This window comes from Nicrophorus vespilloides, unplaced genomic scaffold (genome assembly GCF_001412225.1).
Source record: "Nicrophorus vespilloides isolate i.1.1-1 unplaced genomic scaffold, Nicve_v1.0, whole genome shotgun sequence".
Classification (NCBI taxonomy): domain Eukaryota; kingdom Metazoa; phylum Arthropoda; class Insecta; order Coleoptera; family Silphidae; genus Nicrophorus; species Nicrophorus vespilloides.
In genome coordinates this window covers 201,524-220,114 of record NW_017098599.1, presented here as the reverse complement: position 1 = coordinate 220,114, position 18,591 = coordinate 201,524, and the positions used below count along the sequence as shown (strand labels likewise).

The window sequence follows — 18,591 nt, the reverse complement described above, 5'->3', positions numbered from 1 at the left end:
CAATTCTCACCAAACAATTGCAACAACTACAGGAATGTCTCTTGTTTTTTTTTATTCCTAGTTTTCGTTTGTTCCACAGCCATAACGGTTACTTTGATATATTTATCGCAACTTCCAGTTTTACCGGAAACGCCGAGTACGTAGACTGCACATAATTAGAGGCGTTTCTACTTAATTACCAAGCAATTTTCTGTCTCTCTAATAAACAACACAACTTTTCCATCCAAATTTATTTTCATTGCACAAATTACATCAGCATATATATATATATATTATTTGTATTATTAATTTTTATTTTATTATATTATTCTTTAAGCAGAGAAATGCAATTCCGTTGTTGTTCTCGGCTTTAATAATAACAACCTTGGCCGTAAGAATGTTAACATCTCGCTGCGCATGCACGGAATTTTTATGCAAAAAGAATTATAATTGCAAAAAGCGGCGGAGGTAATTAGTATTCAAGAAATTGTGGAATATTTTTACATTTATTAATATTATATCGCATATAAATCAATGAGTCAGATGCGGATAACCATATTTGTATTATTTTTTTTTATTATTTATTAAACATTTATAGAGCACATATTTCGAGATTAATCGTTTCTTTAGGTTCTTATGATGCATTTGATCATTTTGCAATCGCATCCCTTTGGTGCGAATAAGGAAAACAATTGCAAGAATTTGAATGTCAATCTGTGATGTTCGATACAAGCGTCGCCATCTGTCGTTACCTAACTGAATGACTTCGGTAATACCAAAAAGCAAATTAGAAAACTCTAAACGGAAGTTCAATCCATCTAAATATAAATATTGATTGTATGGAGAGACATGATTAATTTATTTAATTCTAATTATAATTAAATTATTATTTATATTATTGATATTATAGTTTAGCTGAATTTACAAAATCAATACAAAATATATACTTTTCTATTCAATATTTAACTTTGATCCAATATATTAATTATTGTTGTTTAGTCGAAGAATATTTTACATAATTAGATGTAAAAATTATATCAAATTAATATTTAAGAACTTATAAGTATAATTGAAAATAAAATACAATAATTAATTATGATGAATTATTAAGTTTTATAAAATAAATCCAACTTAAATATAATTTATGAGGAATACATTGAGATTTCTAACTTATTTTGTTTATAACATTTATAACAATTAAACTTGCATCAATACAAATAATACATTTACATCTCTACTAAACAACCAAAATAATTGTGAACAAATTTAAATTTATACGTTTTCATTGGCTGTTAGTTGAGTGCCCTAATGTTAGCCTATAAAAATATTGTAATATTATTATTGAATTTTCAATTATGTTTCGTTTCTAGTTAAATTATATAAAAATTATGTTCTTATATGAAATCACTAAATTTTTAAACTTTTATTAGGATATGAACGAAGTTTTACACGTATAAATTAATATTGTTACACAAACTTAAATCAATAATAAAACTAAATTATATTCAACTTATTTATAATTATTAAAAATATAAAACAGAATTTGGCCCATGAGGGGATCGAACCCGCGACCTTCGCGTTATTAGCACGACGCTCTAACCAACTGAGCTAATGGGCCAGTTGTACAAAAAAGGTAAAATTTTACAATTTCAATTTAAACATTGACAAATAAAATATTTAAATCAACGGATTACGTAACTGCGGTTGCTAATTGCAAAATAATTCTATTCAAACAGATTCAGTTTTTAATGTATATACGCAAATATATTTCACTTAAAAACTGTAAATAGATTTTCGGGATGTTCCGTTTCGAGCGTCCCGTTTTAGAAATAAGTTTAAATTTAGACGACGTGAGTTCTTCACAAATCCCGATTTTTTTTAATCCTCAGTGGAATTTACGTAACGTCCCGATTTTTTTTTAAATAATAGTAGAAACGCACGTGCGAAAATGTATATTTTAGTTGAGACTACAACAATATTGGGGGGATGTTAGAAGAGTGTTGTATATTATTTATTTAGAAATTTATTTATTAAATATTAAACATTACAATAAATAACAGGTTTTGTAACGGTAATTACAAATAGAATTACGTTACAAAATTATAACCACCTATTATATAGAATCACAACTTAAAAGAAATACAATTATCACGATCCACATGACTTTCTTTTATGTAAAAGTAAAGAAAACGAAAAATGAAAAATAATCCTCCTATTAGAAACAGAAAATATATATATATAAAACATATACGTGTGTGTGTAATTGTGTATCTGTTTGTCTCTGTGTGTTATATTAATTTTGTGTGTTTCTGTAACAGAGCAAAGCTCGATTAATGACTTAATAGTTTGTAAGTTATTGTTTTTTTTTCTCTCTTTTGAAAGCGGTAAACATCGAAATAAGGAAATAAACTTGTAATATGATTAGAAAATATATTGTAAATGTGACCATTCCAAAATTAATTAATTAATCTATAATTAATAAATCATTTAAAAAAAAGAAAAGAAAAATAAGTAACAAAATGAAAATAAAATCTCTCATAAAATAAACAGCAAACTCAACAAGAAAAAAAAATAATAGAGAAAAGGAAATAATAATAAATGATATAAAGGAAAAGTCAATTTTACAATTGGTTTAAATTTAAATGCAAGGCACTAGAGATCACATATCGAATTTATGCGATTATCGGAAGGGCCGCGGCGGCCGGTTGTGGGATCGGAGCTTCACCTTCGATCTTTACCGTAACAACCTCATCCTCCACCTCCGCCTTGACTTCGATGCTCTCCTCTTTCACATTATTATTATTGTTCTTGTTCATGGGTTTATCGCTCCTACTCTCGCTCTTCTTCCTGAACCTTCCGTTGTTCTGATAGAATCTGGGTTTCGGCTGTACAGCTTTCTTTTCGGGATCGAAGAAGCAGTCCAAAATCTCCAACAGCTCGTTCATATCTTCCTCCTTCGCATTCAAAATCTGCGCAGCGAAAACAAAGCTATTACATGCCATTAAACACCTGGAAGAAAGTAAATATACCTCAGCTTTAAGCACAGCCTCCAAACCGTCCTTCGCGCTGCTCTCGAAGGCCACTTTGACTTTCTCGTAATCTATGTTGTTCTCCGCAAGAAGACGGCGCAGGTGACTAGCGTGTTGCCTCTCAGTGGGAGTGGCTTTGAGTAGGGCTCCAAACACTGGTTTGAATGTGTTCTGACGATCCAGGAGAACCTTTGATTCGAAGAAATTATGTAACGATTTTTAGCTACAAAATATAACATATCTAATACATACTTTGAACTCTTTGATTTCGTCCTCCTCGGCGGTGACGGGATTCGTGAAGGGCGCGATCATCTTAATTAACAATTCGTTGCTGATGTTGGCGTCGCCGCTCCCTTGCGACTCCAAATCGGGTCTCTCACTTTGGCCCAAGTGCATCACAATGTCGAAGCAAGTCTGAGCGCGAATCACTGCTGAACTCAGGTCATCATCCCTGTTCAAAAGGACCTAGAAGATGGACTCTAGTTGGTTGCTATCCTTTTTTTTTAAATGATAAATCCATTATTTACCTTGGACATCACGCGCAGACTGAAGGACTTTGTCGTGTTTGCGCATTTGGCCTGCGACAGGCTGAAGCTGTTTGCGAATCCTTTAACGACGGCGGCGAATCTCTCCGAGAGGTTGTGCCTACGCAAGGACTCCAACAGCATTGCGGGTGTGGACTTGTGGAACTCGTGGAAAATAAGGATGATTCCATCCTTGGCGTCACCGCGATTGTTCTCAAGCCACTGGACGAAGTCGGTGAGGGCGGATATCTCGCTCTTGGTCTTCACGAATTTATTCGTGCGCATATCCTTGAGCATCCTATACTTACCCATGTTCATCACACGGATGCTGTGGCGGCGTCTGCAAAAAAAAACAATTTCATTTTAACTTTCAAATTAATTTCCAACAATTGACAACTAAAAAAACTGATAACTTATGTACTTGTTGCAACGTATAACAAAAAATCCTAAAAATTTCAAAATTCAATTGGAAAGATCATAATTTTAACAGTAATTAATATTTTCATCTTATCACTAAGCAGTATTTACATCAATTGGAACTCTTCACTTGTATAACTGCAGGAAATGAAATGATAAGATAAAAACTGTTTTAATTAATATTAAACAAACAGTTTCTAATTAAGCATTTTCATTAAAACACGCAACAATTTGTATATACAAAGCAATAAATAAATGATTCATAACATCAAACATTATTCATTCATTCATATCTAATAATTCTTAATACCATTGACATTCCCACAATTTTATCAGTTTCAAAGAAATACAGATATCACTAATAAATTGTTGTACTTTTGATATTTAAAAAAAAAATAAGTTTCTTTTCTTACTACAACATTTCTTTGAATGTTATTAGATTTCAAATCACTTTACTTTTGCTTCTTTCAACTTATGTTGGAATAGTTGAATATAATTTAGATGACTTTAAATATATATTTTTTCTTGGAACTAATATTGTTATATGATTAATACTACTAAAATCACATCTTTACTAATGTTATGATGATCACATATGATGAAAATGCTGTCATATTGTTGATTCTGCAATTAAACTGAATATTGTTCGATGCTCTTACAAAATTATGTCGCACAACAATGTGATCTAAATGTATCCAAGTTAATTCTAAATCACATCTACACAACAATGATTTTTATTCTTGTCGTAAATGCTTATTATAATTTAGATCATTCAAAGTAAATAACTATTTTTTGAATGTCGCTGTGTCTTGTGATAAAGAAGTTTGTAAGTTTACAATAGTTCTGATGTAATTTTCTCTTGAACATACCTGTAGAGTAGGCGGATATCACTGAAAGGCATAATGTATTGCGAAAATTGATTGTCTGAAGTGTATGCAGCTATCTGACAAATCTCGTCGATCAAACGACGACCGGTGGTGTCGGCCGCCCATCCAATAAGTTTGTAGTTGCCTTCGTCGACGCCTTTGGCAAGATTCTTGTGTTCCATCATCGGCGGGGAGTCCTCGGACTCCGAAACGTTGTGCTCGCTCTGTACCATCGTGGTATACTATCTAAATTATTCTATCTGCAATAACAAGAAGAGAACAGATGATTAAAATACAACTACGGGAATCCCCCCCAAACGTGTTGCACGTAATCTCCAGATTCGAGTAATATTTATGAAATACACGCACTCTATGATAACGTGGCCGTGTTTATAAACATATATTTAAAGAGTAGTACAAAGTGGGCAAAGAAGATGGAACGTTTGCAAGTCATTACTAAAAATAAATCACGAGCACTTACAAAAAAAAAATAGATGTATAAAATGGGCGATGGGTGATTTTTCGATGAGGCCTCTTCTTGTGACGCGCAAAAAAAATATTAATCATGGGCAGCTAATGCAAAAATAGCGATGGGTAATAGACGAGAACGACATTGACGCAAGATCCGAATAAAACACGTGGCCAAAATACAACAGATAAATCTGGAATACGGCAGAAAAGAGAGAGAATGGAACGTGCAAAAAAAAAAAGAAGTGAACATACTGCATGGAACGGAGAAGGAACGAACGCATATAGAAAAAAAAACGAACAACCGCGCCCCGCTAGGACTAACCAGAATGCACGTATGCGTATAGAAAAAAATAAATAAAAAGGTTAAAGGACGAGAAGGAAAGGAAGGGATTACGCACTCCCCTCTGGGGTTGCAGAGCCGTGCGCGAAGCGTGCTTGGTAAAAGTAAACGTAATGGATCTCTTACCACGAAACTGAAAATGGTATGAAAAAATTTTTTGAAACGTAAATTTTCGGATGCGGATGTAGTCTGAGGTGCTGGTGCTGCTGCTGCCCACTGCCTGATATACCACTCTGGCGACTCGGAATATGGTCGTACCTTTCACAACAAAAGATACGGTAACATTGAATAATTTTATAGAAAATGCATTTTACAGTGTGCACGTGTGTCGGGAGGTGAATGGTGGGAGAGCGGCGCGGAAGCGCACACGCGGAAAATTGACCCAAAATTGAAACCCGCCAAATACAAATATCTCACACACACATACTGATTACACCACGCGTTCTATCCATACTTCACCTTCTCTTCCTGCTGCAAGCGGCGATCCACTCTCTCTTTTTCTACCTGGAAATATCCTTCTTCCGATGCGCTGACAGGACGTACGTATTTCTATTCACAGCGGCCAAACAAAACAATAAACAAAAATCCGAACCCGTCACCCTGGCTACCGGCAAATCCTTATTGCATAATCGCGCCTGTTTGCATCCACTGTCCTTTGCCTACTTTCCTCGTTTCCTCATGCGAATCTCTCCGTCTTATCTACCGTCTCTTATCTACTAATTATTTAGGACGACCCAAAATATGAGACTATCTCTCACACGCATCACTATTAGATATTCCTGTAAATAGATTAAGCACTTCATTGGTCATTTACACTTGGAAGTACTACTGCTTAACATGTTACTTACATTGGAACAAAGAACACCTAAAATTAGTTCACGTACCATCTCCTAAATTCATACTTTTAATCCTTTGATAATTCAATGTATACAAACAAAACCTAATCTACAATTTGTTAACAAGATTCAATTATTTGTTATTTATTGTGTCCAAGTTAATAAGCCAAGGAAAGAACACTCACAACTACTAAGACTTCACAACAACAGCGTTTCACTATGTCCACATTTCCAACCCTGTGACACAACAGTATTATTAAATGCAAATTACCGTATTAGATTTGCCTCCAATAAACTGTGTTCAATTAATATGTTGAACAATCACTATCAACTTTAAGATTTCTTTAAAAAAAGATGCTTCAATTAACTTGTTTACTGCATAGGGTATTTGCCCTAAGCTCTGTATGTTATTGCATAACATGTTATGTTTCATTATCACTGCACTGTATTAAAGACCAGCTCGCAATTTCATTATCTACAATTATCCTTGTTATACAAAAGCACATTCCTTCGTCAATTTCTTTATATTATAAATATTTTCAGTTTCTTCCACAAAAAAATCATTATTGTTTAACTTTGATATTCTGTTATCACCTGTAAAAATATAATTAATTAGTTCACTTATGTACACAGTATCTATACGCAAATTAAACAGCAAATATATATTTCAATAGTGTTTATCGTCTCAACTCCTGCACAATCACTTGACCTAAGCCCTATCGAACAGGATTAGCGTATTGGCGACGTCAATTGCATACAAAATTCTGTTACAATATGCAATAAATACAATATTAGTATTCGTAAAACATTAACTAGAACAATTAGATATAATCAGGTAGTTTTAAAACAATTTGAATTATAATAAAAAGCAAACTTTAACAGATTTATTTTATGATTGACAAGCACAGAAATAGAGCCATAATATTTATATTTAATTTTAAAAGTATTTATTAATTTGTAGCTAAAACATTGTAAAAGACTTCAAATTTGTGACAGGATATTTGAATATCATTCAAGCCACTGTTTGAGACAATCTATACATTATTGTTTATACAATAACATAATGTTTATTATTTAACAAATCGGTTTATAATCTCGACTTTAAAATGCTCCATTATATAAATATCGATTTGCAAATACAACTTCTGTATTTATTTCTTTATTTGCTCTTGAACAAAGGAATTGCTTGATTTATGGTTTCATTTACTGTTTTCGTTATGTCAACGGTCAGTGTTTACAGATACATGGAAGCAGCAATTTTTGTAACAAAAACAAATAGTAATATTTTGTATGTTTTAAACAGCTTGAACTAATAAAAAATCTATTATTGCTACAAAGGGCGGACAGAATCTATTAATATTTGTATACTAGTAGTTTCTTTTATGTAAATTGAATCAAAAAACAAGTTTTGCATTACGCTGATATTTAATTATCATGTGTTTTGTTGTACAGTTTCTCAATTAAATTAATTACAGGCAACAAAAACAACTTGAACATCCACAATAATGATAAATAAGACTTTCTATTTTTAGTTGATAAAATTATGATGATTAAACAGTGTAGTAAAAACAAAATATAATGTCTTATTTAACAGTAAACAAATTATATTTGTTAATGAAATATTTCACAAAAGACAAATATATTAATCGTGCAAATAAGTATACATTCATTGACGGTTTTGAATGAGAAATTTGCTATACATTTTACAAAATTAACAAGGACTTTAAATGAATTGCAAATATGCAACCAACGCAACATATGAGTAGCTGATTATATAGAATTTGATTCAACGTAAGCTATTTTAGTTGCATAGTGATGTAAATTATTATTAGATTTTACTTTCTCTTTTTATTTTAAGAAATAAATAAATGGAAAATAAACCCATGTCTTCGTATTTAATATTTGATCTAACTCCATAAAGTTATGTGTTTTTGGCCGTAAGAACAGCTGATTTTGAGTGTTCAAATAAAGCAATCCTCTCCACTTTCCGATACCGCAAGCCGCAAGTGTCACACGACGTACGTCTATACAAGTGGATCGGACCAGAGTTCACCAATCCATCCGAAAGTATCGTCGAGAATAGACGTATTTGTTATTGTCGTTACGTTGAGTTGTCATTGCTGATATAATGAGCGATTTGAGGTACGATGGTCGTGTTGTCGTCGTCACAGGTGCTGGGGCAGGTCTTGGAAAAGCGTACGCCCTTCTGTTCGCCTCAAAAGGTGCAAAAGTGGTAGTTAACGACTTGGGTGGCGGAAGACACGGAGATGGTAGCTCCTCGAAGGCCGCCGACGACGTCGTCGAGGAAATCAAGAAAAATGGTAATAACGCAGTTTGCCGGACAAAAGATCATTCATTTTAATTATCAACTTTCTAATTATAATTTCCCATTCGTGCATAATAATTGGTTATGTACTAAACTTCGATAATTCATAAAGCAATACAATCATAAACCATGACCTTTGACTTATTTTGTTTCTTTGTTCATATTGATTCCAAATTTAGCAAGTCATTAAATTTAAACAATTCTCTCAAATTATAAGCTAACTTACAAAATACCGGTTTTGAAAATGAAGAAGTTATTTAATAAAACAATTCATGTTTGTTTTTATGTTAAATTTGGCGACTGGAAAATATTCGTTGGCAAAGAGCTATGATTTACCTAAATTCGATAAATTATCAAGTTAAAATTGTTGTTTATGTATGTAGGTGGAACGGCCGTTGCGGATTACAATTCCGTTGTGGATGGTGATAAGGTAATAAAAACCGCTTTGGATAACTTCGGACGCGTCGATGTCCTGATCAACAACGCTGGTATCTTGAGGGACAAAAGCTTTGCTCGTATCTCAGACGTCGATTGGGGTGAGATAAAGTTAATTAACTCGAAAAAGAATATATTTGAAAAAGAAATACCTTTCTTCTGCAGATTTGGTGCATGCTGTCCATCTGAAGGGTTCCTTCAAGACTACTCAGGCGGCTTTCCCGATCTTCAAGAAGCAGAACTACGGCCGCATCATCATGACTGCATCCAATTCAGGATTATATGGTAATTGCTGAAATTAACTAAATGTTAGTTTTTTAACACAAACTGTGTGTTGTTTAGGTAACTTTGGTCAAGCCAACTATTCTGCCGCCAAGATGGGAATCGTTGGATTGTCTAGTACAGTGGCCATCGAGGGTAGAAAAAATAACATTCACTGCAACGTGATCGTACCAACAGCTGCGAGTCGTCTGACTGAAGACATCTTACCACCAGAGCTCTACGCTGAGCTTAAACCGGAGTTGATTGCTCCAGTTGTTGTAAGTATATTGAAACGAAAACGCGAAAGGTCGAGTTTTAAGTTGTTCGAATAGGCTTGGCTTTGCCATGAGAACTGCACGGAGACTGGATCCATGATTGAGTCAGGGGCCGGTTGGGCCGGAAAGTGCCAGATAGTCAGAGCTGATGGTAAACTGATGAGGCAGACTATCGCTGACGGTGTTTCCGTTGAGAAGGTGCGCGATTCCTGGGATAAGATCACCGATATGAACAGCATGCAACACATGGGTAGCATCCAGGAAGCAACAGGTGCTTTGATGTCTTCCTTGGAAGGTTTGAGGTCCGGAGCGAAAGGTTCAAGTTCAGACGACAGCGATGTCTACGAATACAACGATAAGGATCTGATTTTGTACGCCTTAGGAGGTAACCATCAATAATACTACGTTAGCATTTGAAGATATTTAACGTTGATTTCCAGTGGGAGCTTCTGTGGCAAAGCCCGGAGACTTGAAATTCCTATACGAGAACCACGAGGATTTCTCCGCTCTACCAACCTTCTTCATTCTGCCAGCACTTAAATCCACGTTCTCCGTCAAAATGGATGAAAACCTCATTCCAGGAAAATCGATTTCTTTCGAGAACATCCTGCACGGTGAGCAATATCTCGAAGTCTACGAAGATATTGCAGCTTCCAGCAACGGTAGTTTTCGCAGCGAAATCCAACTTGTCGATAAACTAGACAAAGGATCCGGATCAGTTTTAATTTATGATGGTAATTCAAGTAGATATATACTTCTTTCGCTATTTTATGTCGTCCTTTTTACATAGTTTTAAGCTACAACAACGAGGGTAAACTGCTCTACAAGAATCAGGTAGTATCTTTCGCCGTTGGCGCAGGAGGCTGGGGTGGTCCTCGCCAATCCGACAAGCTGGTACCGTGCGTACCTAAGCCGAAGCGCAACCCGGACACTTCCGTTTCCTTCAAAACGAGCGTCGATCAAGCGGCTTTGTACAGATTGAGCGGTAACTAAATAAAAAATCTTAAGGTAGAAAGTTAAACCTTCGGTTAACTTTCAGGCGACAATAATCCATTGCACATTGACCCAAATATGGCTGCAATGGCTGGGCACAAGGTACCGATTCTGCACGGACTTTGCACTCTGGGCATTTCCGTCAAGCTGGTCATGGAAGCATTTGCAGGAAACGACTTGAAGTTATTCAAAGCAGTTAAGGTATATCAACTAGAATATTTAAAAAAAAAACGTTAATAACGATATTAACACGATCTTCATCTGTAGTGCCGTTTCGTCAAACCCGTAGTACCAGGGGAAACATTGAAAGTTGACATGTGGAGAGAAGGGAACAGGATACACTTCGAAACCTCCGTTGCGGAAAGCAACAAAATCGTCATATCAGGTAACAAGAATCTTCCAACAATTAACTTTCTTTCTCCCGTCACATCCGCTCGATTACCATCAAACTCTAATCTTACTTTTTTTTTTGGTTGTTGTTATCAAATCCACTTTCAATTTTAAATTGTAAAAATCATTGATTACTGATATTTTCAAAAGTAACATTACGATGCATCTAAATCATTTTACAATTGATATCATTAATTAGATACATATATAAAGAAAATTACAAGAAAATTGCTAAATACACTCTGCAATCACAGTTACGAGAGTAATCCTATTGAATGCAACAATGACCTAATTATAAGTTGTTTTTCTTCAATTGACTTATGGACTTTTCGTTATCAATTAATATGATGAGTGAATATAAATCGTTATGTGCTATTTCGACAAGCCAATTTCGAGTGGTTTTATCGATGGTAATTGATCACTCCCTCTATGTTCACCTCGCATTGTGCGTTGTCACTATACACTTAAAATCGATTGCAACCAACACGCACAGCTTTCTCGAAAGTCGCAGTTAGTAGTTGTTCCTCGATTCTAACAAAAGGTAGTCTCATTACATATTTTCTTACTTTCGCCTATTCAACTAGAGAAAACTTATACTTCTCGCTTTTCAGATTATTCTTAAATATACCGACATAACCTAAAATTGCTTATAAAATACAATGGGAGAAGTTAATTAATAATTATTGAATAGCCGGAATGATCCTAATTTCATGTTTAGTATAATTACATCAAGTAACTTTCTAAATTTGACTTTAGCCTGTTGTATATTCATGTTTCGTATAATCGTATGAATATACCATGAACATTGAACTCTCCGTAATATTTAATATGTGACGTAAACAATACAAAAAAAGAGAGTTAACTATCGCGACCTTTAATCCAATGTACTTGTATACAATTTAGGAAAAAAAATGAACAATGTTTCTTTTTTTTTGTAATGTGATTACAAATACTCGTTTCTCGAGCGTTTAAATTTAGTGCGCTTCGAAACGTTGGCTTATCTTATTTTATTATTTTTTTTGTGTTCAGGATCTTACGTGGACTTAAACTCCGTAATAGCAGTAGTGAAGCCAGTACAGCAAGCAGCAACAACATCAAACATGTCTCTCCAGAGTGATGCTATTTTCGAGATGATCGCCCAGAAGATCAAGGAGAGTCCGGAGAAGGCCAAATCGGTCAACGGAATCTTCCTATACAACATCACCAAGGATGGGAAAATCGTGAAGACCTGGAGTGAGCAAAATGAAAATTAATCAATGAATTATAACATTACTTTAATTATACATTTTAGCCATGGATTTGAAGAGCTGCAAGATCCACGAAGGCACTCCCAAGTCCGGAAAGCCGAACACCACCTTGACCATCTCCGATGATGACTTCGTCGGTTTGGCCACCGGCAAGCTGAACCCGCAGACCGCTTTCATGAAGGGAAAATTGAAGTTGACCGGTAACGTGATGCTCGCCCAAAAGCTTGGACCTCTGCTGAAGGCCGCCGAAGCCAAGTTGTAAAGAGCGCAGATAGATTCGTCCTCTTCCCAAAAGAAAAAAAAAACATAAACTTTCCAAAGATTCCATGTTGTACATACCAGTCTTACTTTAGAGACGAGGATGCTCTTTCTTTTATTATTTGAATGTTATGTAATTTTAATGCGGGAAACGTTTTTACTAAAAGGGTACTACTTTTCTTATTATGGTTTGTATCGATTTTACATATGTTTTATCTTAGGAATTATTCCCTGTACTATTGTTCAAAATAGTCTTATTCCTTTACATCATGATGTATGTAAAATATCTTTCAATTTTAATAAATATATTTAAAAACAATAAATTAATTAATCCATTTAAAACTAATAACTATTTCCTTTAATTACTTACTATTTTTGAAACATGCGTTGAAAATTATTTCTCTTCAAAGAAAGAGAAAACACACAAAAAGCACAGTCATGCATTAAAAATTCGCATCATGTTATTATATATTATTATCATGATATTATTATAAAAGTTTTAATTATATTAAAGAGCGAAGTCTAGCAATACAAAAACTAAAAAAATATACGAATAATTTTAAATAATATTACTGCTGCAAAGAGAGTATAATAATTTAAATTGTGTCTTGTTAAAAATAGCGAAGTTGAGTAAAACAAAATGTTGAAATCGTCGAAGCAATTTAATGCAAAGGTTGTCACATTAAGCATATTTTTTTTTGAAATACCAGTAAATGTTTCAGTAAAAACATAATAATTATTGATACAAGTAAACATATATTTTCTTATCTGATCAATTAACAAAAGAACTATAAATACTAATGCATTTATACTTGTTTCAATACAAAACAAAAATACCTATGCTTGTTACTCATCTTACATAATACGAACTTTATTTGATTAAATTTGAGCTTCATTGTATACACTAAAAGTATAATCAATTTATAACAATCGATAAATGTGCTATTTGTTATTGACGTCAGCTGTATGCTATATGAACTGTTATTATCAATATTGATTTAACATGTATAAATGAATTGATGATGCATTGACCCAAAGGTTTCTATTGAAGAAAAAGGAAAACAGAGCTAAAGGTAACTGTAAGAAGTTGCGCGCGCAGGATGTACCGTGCAATGCGTGAATCAATTGTACGGGTTCAGGATTACGCAGGATATATAAAACCATCGAAATTCCGCGAAAAGGTCAAAAATATATGTACGTAGTTGCAACAAGTTGATCGAACGCTATGGTAGACTTGAGCGGTGGTGGCCAGGATGGACCCATCGAGCATGCCTTTCCCAATTCCGTCTTCATCCTACCAGGAATCATCGTCGTCTTCCTATCTGGTAAGATGCCATTTGCGATATCGATTATTCCCAAAACATTAGTCGATCTCTTCAGATAACCACTTTTGGTGAATTCTTGTTGATGTTAACGAAAATGCGCTTCTCCGGTTTATCGATTTCGCGCGCGATGTACGATTCGAAATATACGCTGGAGGATAAGCCTAAACGGAGGCTAGATAATCGTAGATAACACACATATCGTACGTGCTTCAAATTGTTTAACATGCAATATTGATTACGCGTCTACAATTTCGCTGCAATGGTGATTTTCATGGCAGTGCTTTGAGCGACGTGTATTCGAGCTAATCACTACACTCCAGATAGATAGAAATGGAGATGGACGCAGCGATGGACCTGCTGCAGGGAGTGCAGGAAGCGGACGCTCCGGCACCGAGCCCTGGCGATTTCAAGATGCCATCTCTGGATAAATTGCTGGAGGCTCTGGATGGCTTCGATATGCCGGAGGAAGAAAAGGCCAAGCTGAAGGAGTCTCTCACAGGCAAAGGAGACTTCCTCAGCAAGATGGGCAACTTGGGAGCCGGTATGCTCAGTCAGAAGGCGACGGCACCGCCGCCCATCGGTGGTGGTTTCGATCCCACCACGCAATACATGATTTTCTTCGCGGCGTTTGTCATCATCCTGGTTATTTTCGGTAAGGAAAACTACAACACTCTCTCTTTCCCCACCTCGAACAACAAAACGTAAACAATCAGAAAGAGGCAATTAAAGCAAAAGGTAATTCTAAAGCAAATAAAGCGAGATAGAAAAGAGGAGGTAAACAAAGATTTAAGCAGCAGAAGCAGTTGTATAATTGTTATCGATATCGTGGCATGCAGTAATCTTTATCGGAGACGACGTGTCCGTGGATCGGCCACGTCGCAGCGACGAAAGCTAACCCGATGCTTGAAATTCAAAACAATTTTTCGAACAGTTTGTAAGTCGCGCGAAGAGAGAAAGCACTGCCACGCGTAGTAGTAGATCTTTAGCAAACATGGATGATACTCCGCAGACTAACCAGACCTTTTTAGGCTACATTGTTTTCCTGGCTGCTCTGGCACTTGTTGCTTCCACCCTCAGTAAGTTTGGCCGCACCACAAACGTACACAACCCTTTCTCTCACATTCAATTCAACTCGCACATATTAAATATTAATATTTACATACACTTATTTAAATATAACAAGCATTATATTAAAAATTAATACAATTGCACTCATCACATAACATATGTTTTTCAAAACAAACTCAAAATTTTATTTTTTTTTATATAATAAATTACCACGTAATCAAAGATAACGACAATATTTGATCCTCATTTTAATGATTACAATAATTTAATCACAAATTCTTCAAAATTGAAAAATATGAGATTATTAGTCAATATTTATAAGAAGTTTACATTCTAGTAATAATTGGATCGAAAACTTTCTATTCATACTAATATCGACATCGTATTTTTCTTTGTGTATGACTAAATACTAGTATATTAATATCATGGCCTTATTATGGTTGTTGTGGGCCCCAGATACAAGTTAAGTACAATAATATTTAAATATGTATTCTTGAATTCCAATTCAAAAAACCTTGTGAGTCCTAGGCCAAATGAATATGACAGACCTAACAAATATTCATAAATTATAAAGCTTTCATTCTATAATTGTATTTATAGCATATTTTTCAAAATTTACTTATTGAAAATGTTTTTTTCAACATAAATTATTACTTACAACGTAGTAAAGGATACAAAATCGAATTCATTTTAAAATAATATTTGAATATGTATTCTTGAATTCCAATTCAAAAAAACATCGTGAGTCCTAGGTCAAATGGACAAGACAGACCTAACAAGTATTCATAAATTATAAAGCTTTCATTCTATAATTGTATTTATAGCATATTTTTCAAAATTTACTTATTGATTGAAATATATTATACTATATTTGTAAGTCGAATTAGATTATATTGAAATATAGTTAGTATATATTGGATGAACTGTAAATCGTTTATTTACGAAATGTGCAAGTTGAATTGAGAATCATTGCAGTATTTTTATGTATTTAGAGTTGAAAAATATCAGTTTTAAATATTAATCTGAATGAAAAAAATGTAGGAATCGAATTATGATTCTCTCTTAAACATTTTCGTGATCAAATGGAAGACTAATGAAAGAATCAAGCAAAAATATTAATCTCTTAAATTGCAAAAACTTACATGGCAAAAAATGTACGAAGCGAATCCCGAAGAACTTCTAAAAATAGTAAAGATAAATACGAAAAAAAGGTTTTGTCTCATCAGGTATAAATAACGTACTTTGCCTGGAATCGCAACATTTTCGAGTTATCCACCCAACATCATGGATCAGCAATTAAGAGAAGAGGCGCAGAACTTAATTCAATCGCAAATAGGCGAACTAAGATTCTCCCCGGAAGATTTTCGTGATCAAATGGAAAATGTTTACGAAAGAATCAACAGATTCGTCTCTCAATTCGACCAATTGTCCCAAGAGGATAGAGACACGTTGATCCGTTACTACAGAATCTTGTACGAATTGGAATTCAACATGTACAAGACATTCGTTATATTGATGCTCTTACTTTTGGTAGCTCTTTATTTATTTGGTAAGACGTTACCAATTCCGGAACCCTAATTCAATGATCATAGATTAGTGTACCTAAATGACGTTGTTTCTTTGTTACAGTGTTCTTCGGCTACAGATTATATTCATCGCTCATGCTGAGGGAGAGAAAACGCGAAGAGAAGAAAAAGCAGAAGTTGCAGAAGAAAAAGAAGTAGTCCTGTCCAATATTCCGTTTACTTTTTTAACTACTATTTGTTATTTTTATTTTGTAATTCTTTTTAACCCTTGACAACTGCATTTTCTTAAATAAAAATCAAATATATCTACATCTACTGTTGCATTTATACACATAAAATGGCATAGGGAAACTACGCTGTGTTGTGAAAATAAACTATTTTTATGTTAATTGTATTGTTCTAATTACCTTTACATAATCCATTTTGTATTTATTTATATATACCACAAGTAGCAAAACTGAATTTGTGTTTTACGAGTAAGATGTAGGTAAATCATCTATCAATGAGCTAATAATTAATTATAATTTTATTATTACATAACGACAATGTTGCAGATCTACTGCATATCGGATAATCCCGGCCTCTTGGAATCAAATGGCCTGCGCTTGGTGAAATCGTCGTTTCGCCTTTGGAATCTATTGTAGCGCATATCTTGCGTATTGTTGTAGTTGTTCCTCTTGTTGCCCAAGAATGGTGGTGTGGCAATCTCCAAACAAAGTTGCTCCTCCAAAGTCTGAAAATACCAATCCAATTAAAATCAACAAACTCATCAAACAAACTAATTTTTACTAACCATATCTGAAATATGATTGTCTTTCAAATAACTGTGGATCTTGCTGAATTCCTGCTTCACTTCAACGCTATCCAACTTCTCCACCTGCTCCTTGATCAGTTCAATCACGTCCACATTAAACGTTTGATTTTTCATCGAATCATCCTGATTGTAAACACTCTTAAGAATTGGCAGGACGTCTTCGATTCTGCCAACCTGCGTGAGCGCGAGCACCTTCAGATTCCTGACGGTCGTGTAGTTCTGATTCTTTGCGGATGAGATCATCTCGAGACATGCCGATGGATTGTTTTGTTTCAGTGCAAGCGCCGCGCAGAATGTGACCGCCCTCCTCATCGGCATGTGACCAGCCTCCATCAGTTTATTCCAAAGGTTCAACGCAAAGTCCCAACTCTCTTTTGTATTCAGTTTGTAGCAAGCTGCTAATGTGAGAACTATGATATTCCTTGGGAATTGGGTACTTTCAATTTGTCTCTCCCTAATATCCTCAAACAGATCCAGAATATCCTGATACCTCTGGTTGTTATACATCAAATCCATCAAGAGCTGGTATGTGATCAATTGGTCAAAGAAACCCTTCAAGTTCTCTGATTTGAAGCACTTTAATGCCTCATCAGGTTTGTTCAAATAATAGAACATCCTCATAACGACTGGCCCAAAAACAAATGTGCCAAATCTGAGCTGCTTATTCTGCTCATTGAAACGATTCATCATCTTGATAATCAAGTCAACGTCGTCGTTTTCAGCCAAATGTATCATATTCTTAAGATCTTCTGTAAAAATCATGTTCTTCGAGTCATCACTTGTGTAATCATGCATCTTTGTGCGGAACTTCTCTGCTATGTTTGACAATTGATTCTGTGTCCTCAGCCTTTGAGCCTTATATCCATCTATTCCCAGAGTTGACTCTGAATACAACGTTCGGACTGAAACAGGACATTGTATGGGGGCAAATACAATTATGTAAGGTTATAATTCTCACCTTGCGTCTGAAATAACGATACAAGTTGTGGTTTAACTGCATGTTTCAGAGGACACAGAGCTGTGTTTTTCAAAAGTATGTTTAGTACGTTTGCCATTGCGTATTTAATATTACAAATATAAAAAAAAACTTATTAAATATCTCTGATATAAACTAACCTATTTCTGTTAAGATTTCTAGGTTATGCGGCAAAGCGAATGAAGTTTGTTAAATATTAAATTGAGAATTAAAAGGATGCATTAATTTAAATAAG

At 34.5% G+C, this 18,591-nt stretch overlaps 4 protein-coding genes and 1 non-coding gene across 9 annotated transcripts; 2 read left to right on the top strand and 3 right to left on the bottom strand.

The window, feature by feature from the left end:
- Positions 1-1,523: 1,523 nt before the first annotated feature.
- On the bottom strand, positions 1,524-1,597 carry Trnai-aau. The gene has a single exon. It is a non-coding gene; the product is annotated as a tRNA-Ile (tRNA).
- Positions 1,598-2,563: 966 nt separating this feature from the next.
- LOC108562876 (maternal protein exuperantia) lies at positions 2,564-6,571 on the bottom strand. Of its 3 annotated transcripts, XM_017921371.1 has the most exons (7): positions 6,475-6,571; positions 6,086-6,405; positions 4,819-5,075; positions 3,536-3,872; positions 3,261-3,473; positions 3,009-3,197; positions 2,564-2,948 (listed from the first exon to the last, which is right to left on the bottom strand). In XM_017921371.1, the coding sequence occupies exons 3-7, from the start codon at positions 5,046-5,048 to the stop codon at positions 2,652-2,654; spliced, it is 1,266 nt and encodes a 421-aa protein (XP_017776860.1). In that variant the 5' UTR covers positions 5,049-5,075; positions 6,086-6,405; positions 6,475-6,571; the 3' UTR covers positions 2,564-2,651. The 3 variants fall into 3 exon arrangements, with proteins under 3 accessions (XP_017776860.1, XP_017776858.1, XP_017776861.1); XM_017921369.1 differs by lacking the exons at positions 6,086-6,405; positions 6,475-6,571 and adding an exon at positions 5,753-5,983; XM_017921372.1 differs by lacking the exons at positions 6,086-6,405; positions 6,475-6,571 and adding an exon at positions 5,297-5,715.
- Positions 6,572-8,464: 1,893 nt separating this feature from the next.
- Positions 8,465-12,695, top strand: LOC108562871 (peroxisomal multifunctional enzyme type 2-like). 2 transcript variants are annotated; one of them, XM_017921362.1, is made up of 11 exons: positions 8,465-8,783; positions 9,172-9,324; positions 9,389-9,508; positions 9,566-9,762; positions 9,817-10,144; positions 10,200-10,493; positions 10,550-10,744; positions 10,799-10,953; positions 11,020-11,137; positions 12,172-12,375; positions 12,434-12,695. In XM_017921362.1, exons 1-11 carry the CDS (start codon positions 8,591-8,593, stop codon positions 12,649-12,651), a joined length of 2,175 nt encoding a protein of 724 aa, XP_017776851.1. In that variant the 5' UTR covers positions 8,465-8,590; the 3' UTR covers positions 12,652-12,695. The 2 variants fall into 2 exon arrangements, with proteins under 2 accessions (XP_017776851.1, XP_017776852.1); XM_017921363.1 differs by lacking the exons at positions 8,465-8,783; positions 9,172-9,324; positions 9,389-9,508; ... (4 more) ...; positions 10,799-10,953; positions 11,020-11,137 and adding an exon at positions 11,528-11,683.
- A 1,366-nt stretch (positions 12,696-14,061) lies between these two features.
- On the top strand, positions 14,062-16,955 carry LOC108562878. Of its 2 annotated transcripts, none has more exons than XM_017921374.1 (2): positions 14,062-14,624; positions 16,670-16,955. In XM_017921374.1, exons 1-2 carry the CDS (start codon positions 14,303-14,305, stop codon positions 16,762-16,764), a joined length of 417 nt encoding a protein of 138 aa, XP_017776863.1. In that variant the 5' UTR covers positions 14,062-14,302; the 3' UTR covers positions 16,765-16,955. The 2 variants fall into 2 exon arrangements, with proteins under 2 accessions (XP_017776863.1, XP_017776864.1); XM_017921375.1 differs by lacking the exon at positions 14,062-14,624 and adding an exon at positions 16,090-16,589.
- A 119-nt stretch (positions 16,956-17,074) lies between these two features.
- On the bottom strand, positions 17,075-18,535 carry LOC108562877 (pentatricopeptide repeat-containing protein 2, mitochondrial-like). The gene is made up of 3 exons (XM_017921373.1): positions 18,339-18,535; positions 17,360-18,282; positions 17,075-17,299 (listed from the first exon to the last, which is right to left on the bottom strand). The coding sequence occupies exons 1-3, from the start codon at positions 18,433-18,435 to the stop codon at positions 17,123-17,125; spliced, it is 1,197 nt and encodes a 398-aa protein (XP_017776862.1). The 5' UTR covers positions 18,436-18,535; the 3' UTR covers positions 17,075-17,122.
- Positions 18,536-18,591: the final 56 nt, after the last annotated feature.